General features: G+C 54.2%; 1 protein-coding gene across 2 annotated transcripts; it reads left to right on the forward strand.

Moving 5' to 3' along the window:
* The first annotated feature begins 250 nt into the window (after positions 1 to 250).
* Positions 251 to 11,868, forward strand: C8G (complement C8 gamma chain). Of its 2 annotated transcripts, none has more exons than XM_075015740.1 (8): positions 251 to 386; positions 2,664 to 2,845; positions 3,258 to 3,397; positions 5,411 to 5,481; positions 6,664 to 6,765; positions 8,379 to 8,480; positions 10,712 to 10,750; positions 11,204 to 11,868. In XM_075015740.1, exons 1-8 carry the CDS (start codon positions 380 to 382, stop codon positions 11,215 to 11,217), a joined length of 657 nt encoding a protein of 218 aa, XP_074871841.1. In that variant the 5' UTR covers positions 251 to 379; the 3' UTR covers positions 11,218 to 11,868. The 2 variants fall into 2 exon arrangements, with proteins under 2 accessions (XP_074871841.1, XP_074871840.1); XM_075015739.1 differs by lacking the exon at positions 251 to 386 and adding an exon at positions 2,352 to 2,562.
* Positions 11,869 to 12,464: the final 596 nt, after the last annotated feature.

Genomic DNA, 12,464 nt, shown 5'->3' on the forward strand with positions numbered 1-12,464 from the left:
CCTGTGCCCCCACTCGCTCCCCTCAGCCCGGCGTGGGGCGGGGGCGCGAGCGCGCGGCGCCTGCTGGAGCCCCAGGTCACGCTAAGACCTTCCCGCCCTGCGGCTCCCCGCCACGTGGGCGGCCGGCGAAGCTCCGCACCTGCTGCCCGACCGGGACCGGGAACCCGGCAGCTGCTTGTCGGAGCTGCGCGGGGCGGGCCGAAGCTGCCTTCGCCCTGGTCCCCCCGCCCTGCCCACCAGGGTCCCCGGTTCCGGTGGGACAGGCGCTGCCGGGCTCTCTTCGTCCTGACACCACTGCTGGGGCGGGGGCCAGTTCTCCAGGGGCGCTGGAACTGCTGGGGCCGGGGCCTTGCTGACACTAGGCCAACGGGGCGGGAAGATGAGCAGTTGAGTGTCTCCTTCCAGCCGTGCCAGGGCCTCCCTGAGCGAGGCAGTGGGCTCTCGTCCGCTGGGCAGTCGGGTGGGACTCGGGCATGCTGGGCTCTGATTCTGCCTATGTAGCCAGCGCTGCAGGGTGACCTCGTGCAAGTCACTGTAACTGGTTTGTGCTTTGCAGAGCCACCGTGAGGGGAAATGCCAACCCGCCCCGGACCCTGTTTGTGCCGGGGTGCAGCTGAATGGTGCTTTCCGGCCCGAATGAGCTGATGGGGAGCCCTCCTTCACTCCCGGGTGTGGCAAGAGGGAGGGAGGGCAGGAGCCTGTTGGTTTAAATGCCGTATCCTGGTTCTAACAGGCTGGTAGGGAGGGGAGCTGCTTTTAGTGGTTACTCATTGACTCAACATCCCTAGCATGGCTTTGAGCAGGTTTTGAAAATGTGTCCAAGATGGTGTATTTTGTGCTGGATTTGAAAAATTAATGCATTTGATCTTTGTTTCGCTTGTTGTGCATATTACTGTGTTTTAAACCTCTCTAGTAAGACAGTAACTGGAGTAAATGTAAGTAAGTGACGTTTTCGAACAATCAGTTCAGCTGAAAGAACAGGTGCATTGTGGAATTGTTTGTCTCACTGAAGTGTGCCGTGTTACTGGAATGGTTGGGAGCCACTGACATAGAGTCAATCTTCAGCCTACCCTGTCTCTCACTTCCTGTGTCCACAAGCCCCTTTACGTCCTTTTTGTTAACTTGTGGAACTCACTCCAGCAGGATCTGTTTGAGCTGCACAGGGACAAACGCTCACTCCCTCTCGTGTCTGCAGTGAAGTCCAGGGAGTTACACTAAATTTACACAGTCAAAACAAAAAGCAGTCAAGTAGCACTTTAAAGACTAGCAAAATAGTTTATTAGGTGAGCTTTCGTGGGACAGACCCACTTCTTCAGACCATAGCCAGACCAGACCAGAACAGACTCAATATTTAAGACACAGAGAACCAAAAACAGTAAGCAAGGAGGACAAATCAGAAAAAGATAATCAAGGTGAGCAAATCGGAGAGTGGAGGGGTGGGGGGGAAGATCAAGAATTAGATTGAGCCAAGTATGCAGACGAGCCCCTATAGTGAGTCAGAAAGTTCCCATCACGATTTAAACCATGTGTTAATGAGCCGAATTTGAATATAAAAGTCAGCTCGTCCAATTCTTTCTCTAAAATGGTGCGATAATGTCTCTTCAGTGACACACATACCTTGAGGTCATTGACAGAATGCCCCATTCCATTAAAATGTTGACTAACTGGTTTGTGGATCTGGAGTGCTTTGACGTCTGCATACTTGGCTCAGTCTAATTCTTGATCTTCCCCCCCACCCCTCCACTCTCTGATTTGCTCACCTTGATTATCTTTTTCTGATTTGTCCTCTTTGCTTGCTGTTTTTGGTTCTCTGTGTCTTAAATATTGAGTCTGGTCTGGTCTGGTCTGGCTATGGTCTGAAGAAGTGGGTCTGTCCCACGAAAGCTCACCTCATAAACTATTTTGCTATTTTTTAAAGTGCTACTTGACTGCTTTTTGTTTTGATAGTGTATAGACTAGCACGGCTTCCTCTCTGTTACTAAATTTACACAGGTGTATTGAACAGCAGGATTTGAATCATAATATGAAAAAAATATAACCATGATGCCAACTAGGATAAAAAGGCTCTGGGTTAGCTGTCCTCATGCTTCCTTGCAAAAAGGGGATAAGGCACCTGGAAGTAAAATAGGAAAATACCAGGTAGAGTAATTCAGGGAAAATCTATGAAGGTGGAGAGAGATTTGTTTTGCTGAAGTCAGGGCTGGAAGGATCCCAGTCAGCAAAGGAGTCCCGTTAACATGAAGTTAAGCACGTGCTTAAACGCTTTGCTGGAATTATGCCCAGTTTATGGCTTGCTGGTTGTAAGCCCCTTTCCCCAAGCAGACTGTGTTTTGCAGCTCACTTGTCATTTGTAGAAGGTCAACGCCAGTTGTTCCTGGCTTCCCAGCGTGCAGCAGGGGTGTGTGGCTTGTAGGACAACCCCCAACTCCACACACAGTGCAACCATAGGCTCTTCTTTCTGCTCTCCCTTTGCAGTGCCCAGAGAGATGCATTATGGGCTCCCTGGACTGTGCAGCTGTTTCCCTGGGGCTTGGGGCACTTTGGTGACACGCTCCTCACTATGTAAACAGCCTAGAGATTTGCTTCTGGTCATTTCCAGTAAGAGCAGCAGGGTGGCTTAATAACCAACCAGCTTAGCCCTCCCTCTCCTCTCCTTACATCAGGCCCCACCAACCACAGCAAAGAACTTAGCCTGTCCTGGAGAGAGACCATGGCGTCCACTGCACCCATCCTGCTGCTTGTGCTCCTGGCTTGGTTTGCTCAGGGGCAGAGACAAAGGAAGCCGCCAGTCCCAGAGAGTCCCTTTGAGAAGATCAAGCCACAGGAGAACTTTGACGTCGGGCAGGTGAGGGAGGGACCAAGGGACTGCTGGTCACAGCTCTCTAGGGGGTCCCAAGGCTGCTGACATTCTCAGAAACTTGCCAAGCAGATCTCTGGGTTTGCCCTGATGTTCTGCTGCCCAGCCCTAGATAGGGGCTTGGATGATGGCTGCCACCTTGGCTGACATCTCAGAACTGAAGCAGGGACCTGTGGAGTGGAAATACGTGGGCCTGGGTCTGGCTCAGGGCCAGGCCAGGGCAGCAGCAGGGGGAAAGCAGGGAGTCCTGCCACCAGCAGCTGTGGGAAAGAGTCCACCAGTGGAACGCTGTGGCTCCTGCCTTTGGCTCGTGGGTCCTTGCTTTGGAACCCAGGGGTTTGCCCTGGCTGTGGGAGAAATGATTGCATTGTGCCCCTCCCACTATCCCACACCTTTGTAGTTTTCAGGGAAGTGGTTCCTGGTTGGTGTGGCCTCCAAGTGTGACTACCTGAGGGAACACAATCACCAGCTGGAAGCAACAGCCATGGTGGTCTCCGCCTCCAAAGGGACGTCGCTGGCTGTCAGCACCTTCCGAAAACTGTGAGTGGCCTGTTGAGGCACGTGGTTTGGGCCGGGGTCAGAGCCCTGGCCTCCTGTGCTGGCTGTTTGCTGACCAGCCTGGTGCCAGCCACCAGTGAGGGGAAACTGACAAACCCCACATCAGCTGGGACTCAGGCAGCTGGAGTCACTGTGAGGGGAAATTGACAAAATTTCAGGGTCCATTTGGACTGTTCTCACGGCACACCAGTTGAAAACCACCAGTCTGTGGGTGCCGCTCAGCTGTCGTGCAAACAGTTTGTCTGGCTCTGCCCAGCAGATATCCCAGCCCAGTGTCAAGGGTTTGGCCAGCCCTCAGAGTTCTCTGGGAGGGAGCTTCTCTTTGGAGGAAAAGAGGAACAAACTGAAGACAGCAGCAGGAGCACAGCCCCACCCTTCCTCCCCATGTGCAGCTCCACGGAGCAGCTCTGTGCTCCTGGCTGCTGGGACTCCCCAGCCAGGGCCACATCTTAGTTTATTATGAATGAAGCTGTTGTAAGTGGGGCTATTAGTCACTTTAGAAAGTATCCCTGGCACTTGGACCGCACTTAGAGGTCAAAAGGTCACATTTGGGCACTCTGCCTCTGCAAGGTTGCTGACCCCCACCCTAGACCACACTCAGGTGACCATAACCTCAGTGGGAATTTACCTTGGAACTCATCCTGTGTAACTGTGGTTTAGAACAAAATAACAAGTGTGTAACTTGCTAGGCCCTGAAACAGATTTTTTCCTTTCTCAACTGTCACCCAGCACCGAGCCCGTCGCCCTCCCTGACCCCAGAAGGAGCGTCAGGATGACCGCTGCTCTGGAAAAACACATTTCTCGGAACTTTCCATTCCATGGTTTAAACTAAGGCTGCCCACAGGTTGTGGGTAGTACTGACCAGTAGATAATATCACCCCACTGCTCTCTGGCACTTGTCATCCATGACCTCAGAGAGGGTCGATCCCATTATCCTCATCTACAGGTGGGAGAACTGAGGCCCACGGGGATGTGAATTGCACAGTCACGTAACAGGTCAGCAGCAACCTGGGCGTCCTGAGTCCCAGCTCAATTCTCTACCCACTTAGAAAGCCGGAACTTCGTACTGCTTCCTATTAACACCTCCTCCTGAGGTGGGGGAGGCTCAGCAGCCCCTGATTAAAGAGCAGGAACATCCTCTCTTTGGTGTCTGACGTTATTCGATGCCAGCGTCTAACGTGAGGCACTAAGGAGGGAGGATACCATCTTTTAAGCACAGATCAGGGCCAGAGAGTCCAAGTGCTCAGCACCCAGCTGCTCCCACTGTGTCATAGTCACTGTAAGAGTGGGAGAGGAAGGCCAGGCAAGGCAGGGGTTAAACAGGGCCTGTTGGCCCAATCAGCCCCACTCTGGTTCACCTGCAGCCAGTGTCAGGCCTGGAGGGAGTATAAAGGGAGAGAAACCAGCCTAGTTTGACGCTGACCAGCCAAGAGGCAGGAGTTGGCTCTGAGGCATCAGGGCCTGAGCCAGAGCTGCCACCCGGTTGGCTGCCGGAGGGCATGGCCTCAGGGCTTCCCCCAGGCATGGGCGCGGGAGAACCCTTTGCTGCTGGAGGGGGAACTAGGTTCTCCGGACTATGGCCCAAACCCACCCCATAGACTCTCGGGTGGGGCTGAAGACCCAGGCCCCAGCAAGGGGGCCTAGCCACTAGGCCACCCTGTCACCAGTGTGAATGGCTCACAGTCACATTTTCCAAAGAACTCAGCAGTCGGCTGGGCCACAGACCCTGCATAATTTATCCAAGCTCTTGCAGCACAGCCAAGATTAGAACCCAGCCCTGTGCCCTGAATAGACCTCCCACATAGCACCTCCCAAGGGTGCAGAAATAACACCGCACCTACGCAGTCTGTATACCAGGGTAACGACAGCAGTACGGTTCAGCCGCGAAAGTGAAATACATCCCACCTGGCACCACTGCTCCTGATGGGTCCTCACCAAGTGGTGGGTCAGTGAAATCTTAACACCCCTCTTGTCTTTCTTCCTGCACTTGCACAGGGATGGGGTCTGCTGGGAGATTAAGCAGCAGTACCACTCCGCCAAGACCAAGGGGCGATTCCTCTTGAAAGGTGAGTGAGGGGCTGGGGCTGGGAACCGTTGGAGTTGGGTGTCTTTGGTGTGTTCCTAAGCAGGTCTTGAAACAAGCAACCTGGCGACAAGGCACCGAGTTCCCAGATCTGCCCATTTTAGCATGGCAGGAAGTACGGAGACTGGTGAGCGTGGGGCAGTTCTGATTTGCCAGCTGTTGTTTGTCCTTTTAGTGACGTTTGTTCCTGCTGGTGGGCAGAAGCCAGGTCATTCTCCTCCCTGTGTTAACTCTCTGGCCCCATCAGCATAGGATGTGACTATCTCACCATTTGTCATGGAAAAGGCAAGACAGGGAGGTGATAGTTTTGATTAGAACGTCAGAATGGCCTCGGTAGGGCAGAGCAAAGGTCCTGTTAGCCCAGTGTCCTGTCAGCTGACCATGGACGATGCCAGGTGAATCAGAGGTCATTGAGCAATCCCTCCCTGTGGTCCACATCCAGCTTCTGTCCCTCAGAGGCTTAGGGACTGCCAGAGCATGGAATTGCATCCCTGACCACGGTGGCTGTATCCTCCACCTGACGGGTGATTGAAATCAGCTTTCGAGCTCCACAGAGCCCTGCTCAGGTAGTTTGCCCCTTCCACCACCAGACGCTGGTTCAATAAATCATAGAATTCTAGAGTTGGAAGGAAGCTCAGGAGGTCCTCAAGTCCAGCCCCCTGCCTAAAACAGGATCAACCTCAGCTCAATCCTCCCAGACAGCGTTTGTCAAGCTGGGACTTAAAAACCTCAAGGGATGGAGATTCCACCACCTCCCCCTTGTCTCTCTTACCTACTGAAGCCAATGTGGCTACAACTCTGCAACAATCCTTCGTGTATGTCTCCTCCCACACACTGGGAGGGAGAGCAGGGCTATCAGCCCATTGTGCAGGTGGGGAACTGAGGCACGGACAGGATAAGGGCCAGAGTTTTTCAGTTCTTAGACCCCATCTTGTATTGTGCAAGGGCATCCAGAAAGCACAGGGTGGAACAGGGGTTTAGTGCCAGATCCTTTGATTCCTATGCACATGTCCTAACCACTGAGCTCACTTTTTCTCCCAGGCCAGATAGTGTCACTGCAGTTAATACAGAGCCTAGTCCAGTGGGGCCCTGACCCCTGCCTGGGGTCCTACATGCTACAATGAGAGCGCTCCCTAATTGTCTATCCCATGGCTCTGGCTCCTAGGCCGTAGCAGCAGTGTGGATGTGGTGGTGGGAGAGACGGACTACAGCAGCTATGCCATCGTGTACTTCCAGAAGCACCGGAAAATCTCCATCAAGCTCTACGGTGGGTGCAGGCTTGGGGCCTTGCCATTAGCTGCTCTGGAGAATTGCCTCCCCATGGCACGGCACTTGGGCAGAGAGGGGCAGGCTGCCAGGTATTTGGGTGGCTTCATGGGGCACTAGGGATCCCGATGGAGCAGGTCCCAGCCAATCTGCAGCAAGTTTTGTTTGCTTGAAGGTTAGATGAGGGGGACTTTGCCGGAGCTGATCCCATTGCTCATCATCCTAGGCTGCTTCCTCCCAGCTCAGTTCTGCAGCTGGGCAGCTCAGCACCAGTGCTGTGTCTGGCTGAGTCTATTTCATGTGGCACCAGCGCTTCCTGGAGGCTTCAGATGCCGTGGTGTGAAGCCAGGCTCAGACGCGTGCTGGGAATCGCAGCTGCTCGCATGGGGGTTGAATTGAAGCTGGTGGCTCCAGCCACTGGACGGAAGATGGCCATACAGTGGCTGCAGCTGGGCTTGACGTGCTTTCCTTATCCACACTCAGACACATTTAAAGTGTTAAAAAATGGCCCCACTCAGGACAGCGAGGAAAAGAAGTCAAAATCACGAACATTTTCACCAACTAAATGTCAGAAAAAATATTGACTTGGCCAACCAAAATGTTTCATTTACGTTTTGGCTACAGGTTGGAACTCTCTAATCCGGAACGATCTCCTCTGTCTCCATCCGTAATCCACTATGAGTTTAGTTAGCTGGACGACCACATATCATGGGTGTGGCCAAGTTTCCCGTGTTCCCATTAAGTTTGTTTCCATCCACCAGTCCTGGCTCTCAGTGTTCTGGGCTGTTATTTAGCTGTAATTTACCCCTAAGTGTCTTCTAAGAGCCCACTGAGCAGCGGGAGCGTTGGTAATGTTCTAGACAATATTGACCTCATGTGGTTGGGACAAGTTGCTAGTCCAGCACCTTCAGGACCTGACTGGTGCCAGACAAGACATGTTCAACCTGCTTTTAAAACAGTGATGGGCAACCTGGGCTAGCAAGTGGGCCACACAAGGGGCCTCCATCTTGATGGGCCACAAGATTGTTGTAACTGAGATGGTCTCCTGGGAGTGGGCAGTTTTGCTAACTGTACTCACTTGTCTAGAATGTGCAGGGCGTGCCAACTGAACGGTAGCAGCTCCTTGATTGAAGGTGGAGCGATTGCACAGCTCCCGCAGTCAATCATAGAATCCTAGGGCTAGAAGAGACCTCAGGAGGTTGTTGTCCTGAAATAACTTTGCTGTGTAGACACACCCAAAAGTCATAGAATCCTACGACTGGAAGGGACCTCGGGTGGTCATCTAGTCCAGCCCCCTGCCTAAAGCAGGATCAACCCCAACTCAGTCGTCCCAGCTAGGACCTTGTCAAGCCAAGTCAAAGTTACTTTGCAACAAAAAATAAAACTGTTGAGGAAAATATCAAAATGAAACATTTCAGCAGTTCCAGAATGTTTTTCTCAAAGGGAAAATGTTTGTCAAAACAGACTCTTTCCTGGGGAAAATTTGGGTTTCACCAAACTGGCATGTTCGAACAAGAACCATTCCGAGGAACAGTTCCTGATCCGTTCTCCACTATCCTAGGCTCAAACCACAGGGCCTGCCATGGGATTCTCTTTATTTCGCTCCTCCCACAGGACGCAGTAGCCGGGTCAGTGATGTCATCGTGGGGAAATTCGAGCAGCGCATCACAGAGATGAACCTGAGTGAGGACTTCACTTACTACTTGCCAACATATGGTGAGTGCTGGCTGTCCAGCTGCTTGGTGAATGGTGTTTTTGTCGTCTTCTGCAGCATGGGGCACAGGTCATTTGCTGGTTGAAATCAGAAGTTCTGGGCCTTTTATAGGGTGAGGGGAGGGGTGAGGTTCTGTGGCCTGGAATGAGCAGTGAGTTGGACTAGATCACGATGGTCTCTTCTGGCTTTACAGTTGGGGAATCTGTGAAACTGGGCTTGAGGAACTCGGCACCTTCCCAGAAACTCCTGGTGCCACATTCTGCTCGAATGGCTGCATCCTGGCATAGTGCCCAACCAGGGAATGGCTCTCACAATGCCATGGGTCCAGTGTTTGCACCAATGCTCTTGCAGGGTGCTCTTAGCTAGGGACACAGCTCAGCCACCACTCGTTTCTCTTGTCTTACCAAAGCAGCTTAGTTTAGATTGGTTGTCTCCAGCTTGGGAGTCCTCAAAGCCCAGAAACGTCCAATAAATCATCATTCACTGTAGTGCCCCAAAAATGCAGTGAGGGTCCAGGCCCACAGTGTTGGGATCTGGGCAAATAGAAAGTTGCCAGAGGATTATCATAGATGATTAGGGTTAGGAGAGACACTGGGAGTCATCTAGTGCAATCTACTTCTCCAAGCAGGACAACCCCAAGTCAATCCTACCAGCCAGGGCTTTGTCAAGCCTGGCCTTAAAAAACTCTAGGAAAGGAGGTTCCACTGCCTCCTTAGGTAACCCCTTCCAGCGCTTCACCACCTGCCTAGTGAGAGGGGATTTCCTAGGGTCTAACCTAGACCTCCCCACTAAAACATAAGACCATTGCTTCTTGTTCTGCCATCACTGAGAACAGCCTGGCTCTGTCCTCTTTGGAACCCCCCTTCAGGTACGTGAAGGCTGCTATCAAATTCCCCATTAGTTTTCTGTTTTGCAGACTAAATACACTCAGTTTGCTCAGCCTCTCCTGATAACCCATGTGGCCCAGCTCCCTAACTATTTCTGTTGCTCCCCACTGGACTCTCTCCGACGTGGCCGCATCCTTTCTGTAGTGGGGGCCCCAAAACTGGACACAATACTCCAGATGTGGCCTTGCCAGTGCTGAGTAGAGGGGAATAATCACTTCCCTTGGTCTAGGCTTCTATTAATGCAGACTACTATGCCATTAACTTTCTTGGCAGCACACTGTTGACTCATATCCAGCTTCTCATCCACTGTAATCCCCAGGTCCTTTTCTGCAGAACTGCTGCTTAGCCAGTCGGTCCCCAGCCTGTAGCAGTGCTTGGGATTCTTATATCCTAAATGTAGGACTCTGCACATGTGCTTGTTGAATCTCCTCGGATTTCTTTTGACCTCCAATTTATCCAATTACCTCCAATAAATCCTCCAATTTATCTTGGTCACGCTGGACCCTATCCCTCCCCTCCAGAATATCTACCTCTTCCTGCAGCCAACTGTCACTTGCAAACCTGCTGAGGCGGCAATCCAGCTCCTCATCCAGGTCGTTAATGACGATGTTCAACAAAACCACCCTCCGGGCCGACCCCTGGGGACCCTTCACTTGATGCCAGTTGCCTGCTAGACATCAAGCCGTTGATCACTGCTCTTTAAGCCCCACACACTAGCCAGCTTTCTAGCTATCTCACAGTCCATTCGCCCAAGCCCGAGTCCTTTAACTTATTGGCAAGAGTGCTGGGGGGTACTGGGCCAAAGGCGTTGCTAACGTGTAGGTGTGGCAGAGCTCCCAGTCGAAAACCGGGCAGGATTTGGGGGTGCTGTGTGGCACTCAGACGGGGAGACTGTTGCTGCTGGTGGGACCAGGGCTCATCTTTCCAGACCGAGGCAAACGGAGGCGGTGGCGCGGCCACTGGTAGGAGAGCTGGGATGCGGGTTGTAGCACTGGCAAAGCAGAGCCCCCAGAAGCCCCTGGACCAGAGCTACCAGGCCCTTTTAGGACTTGCTGAGGCTGCGGGGAGAGGCCTGGCGATTCGTTAGCTGCAGCAGGTGAGAAGCTGTCAGAGGAGCCTTAGTTGCACGGGGCAGGTGCCGTGGCGGAGGCTAATCGCTGGCAGCTTTGCCCTGTGGTCTATCAGGAGCTGAGCCCAGGTGTCCTGGCAGGAAAGCCCAGTGCCCTCTGCACCCTCGGGCTGGGGTACATGGGCGCAGCCTGTCCCTGTCACTTCACACCAGTGGAGGGAGGGAGTCCTGGGCCGGCGCTGTGCTTGTGCGCACTGATGCATGGCCTTTGTTGCAGGGTTCTGCGAGTCGGTGGATCAATTTCACGTGCTCGATGGTGAGTTGCAGCCCCCAATGCATGTTGCTCTTCTGCTTGCCTGGCCAACAGGTCTCATACCCCTTGCAGCCTGCCAGGCCCCCTGGGGCAGCTGGGACTGTGGGGGTGGGGAGTAGGGACTGGAAAAGTCTCAGTAACTCTCCCCTGGACTGCACAGTGGTGTCTGGGAGAAGCCCCTGGGTTCGGGGGAGGAGCCAGATAGGAGGGGCTTTCCAGGGTGGGGGATGAGGCCAGATGGGGGAAGTGGGGTCCGTGCTAGGCTGAGGCAGGACAGGTGCCCCACGTCCTATTGTCAGTGTTTTGGGATCAGAAAACATCTCTCCGCTCCCAGCCATTGGCTCTGCAGGACAGCCATGAGTTCACTGGGGGGAGCTGTCTGAAGGGTGGGGTGCATGGCCTGTGCCCCATGGCAGGTGGGCACCTCCCTGCAGTCCCTCTCTATCTGCTTTTCAGAGGAAAAGATCTAAGTGACACGGGAAACGCCTGCTTCCAGGAGCCAACCAGCCACCTCTGGAGCCCGGCTGAGCACAGGGGCCTGGCCGTGGGTGCCGTCGGTCATCTCTGGGAGCCAGCTATCAGCCAGGGCTGGGGCAAGGGAGTGACGAAGGAGTGGAACTGGGGCTCTTCTGTAGCTGTAACCTTTGCTCACCCCAGCCTTGACCCTCCCTTGCTCCCCAGCTGGTGTCTCCTTCCTGTGACACCCCCAGGCAGAAGCAGATTAGGGTTTTGGGGGGCCTTGGGCACCTCCTTCCCCTTCCGTCCCATCTCTCCACATCTGCTGTGCTTCTGCTGGAGAATGGGACCTTCCGCCCACCTCCGGGCAGGCAAGCTGAGCAGCCCCAGAGACATGCCTTTTCCTGTTGGCCCAGTGACCAATCACCCCCAGCTCTGCCCCTGCTGCCCCGGCCCATAGGGGCTGTGCATTCCTCTGCCGAAGCCTGGCTCCCCTGGCCCTGCTGCAGAATGACTGTGCAACCCTTTGGCTTTCACCTTGCATGCACGGCCCCTTTCCATGGCTCTGGGCCTGGTTGTGCCCACTGGGCTGAGCTCATTGCAGCCTGTCCCAGAGGAGATGCCCTCGCTCTTCCTCGGGGATCTGCAATAAACACTGGCCTGGCTGAGCAGGCTCCTGTACTCCTTGCAGAGGGGAAGTGGGCCAGGAGGGATTCCCCCCTGGGCCCCACAGCGATGAATGGGGTTCCTGCTGCCCCAGCAGGCCCGTGGTGCCATTCAGTGGTGTTCAGCCTGTGGGGCTGGGGGCAGGAGCCATTCTGCAGTCCTTCCACAGCCTGGTTTGCTGAGGATGCCTCCACTGATCCTTGTCCCACTGGCTGTGTGGGTCCCACCCTCAGTCCCTGGACAGGCTGACCCATGGCTTCCTCTGTTTCCACCGCAGCCCCTCGACGAGCTGATCTGGGGAGCAGTGGGTAGTTGGGGACATACATCCACTGAGCCACAGTCCCCCAGGAGGAACGCCATGACATCAGGGCCCGGCCCAGCCATCCAGTGCACTGCTCAGAGCTCTCTACAACTCCGGCCCCCACTGCCTCTTCCACCAGAGCAGCTGCCGAGATTCCAGGCATGTGACCAGTGGCCTGTATCCTCAGCTGCAGTGCTGGCCCCAGGCAGCTCACCCCTGTGGGCAGCTCCCTCCATTGTAGCCACAGCTGGATGCAGCCCCGGGTCCCGTGGGTGCTAGCCATGTGCAGGACCA

Source organism: Carettochelys insculpta, chromosome 21, assembly GCF_033958435.1.
Source record: "Carettochelys insculpta isolate YL-2023 chromosome 21, ASM3395843v1, whole genome shotgun sequence".
NCBI lineage: Eukaryota > Metazoa > Chordata > Testudines > Carettochelyidae > Carettochelys > Carettochelys insculpta.

Coding starts and splice junctions, on each gene's coding strand:
- C8G (XM_075015739.1), top strand. CDS start 2,487: ATGCATTATGGGCTCCCTGGACTGTGCAGCTGTTTCCCTGGGGCTTGG. Junction 2,563..2,663: donor GGTGACACGCTCCTCACTAT/GTAAACAGCCTA, acceptor TCCTTACATCAG/GCCCCACCAACCACAGCAAA. Junction 8,481..10,711: donor TTACTACTTGCCAACATATG/GTGAGTGCTGGC, acceptor CCTTTGTTGCAG/GGTTCTGCGAGTCGGTGGAT.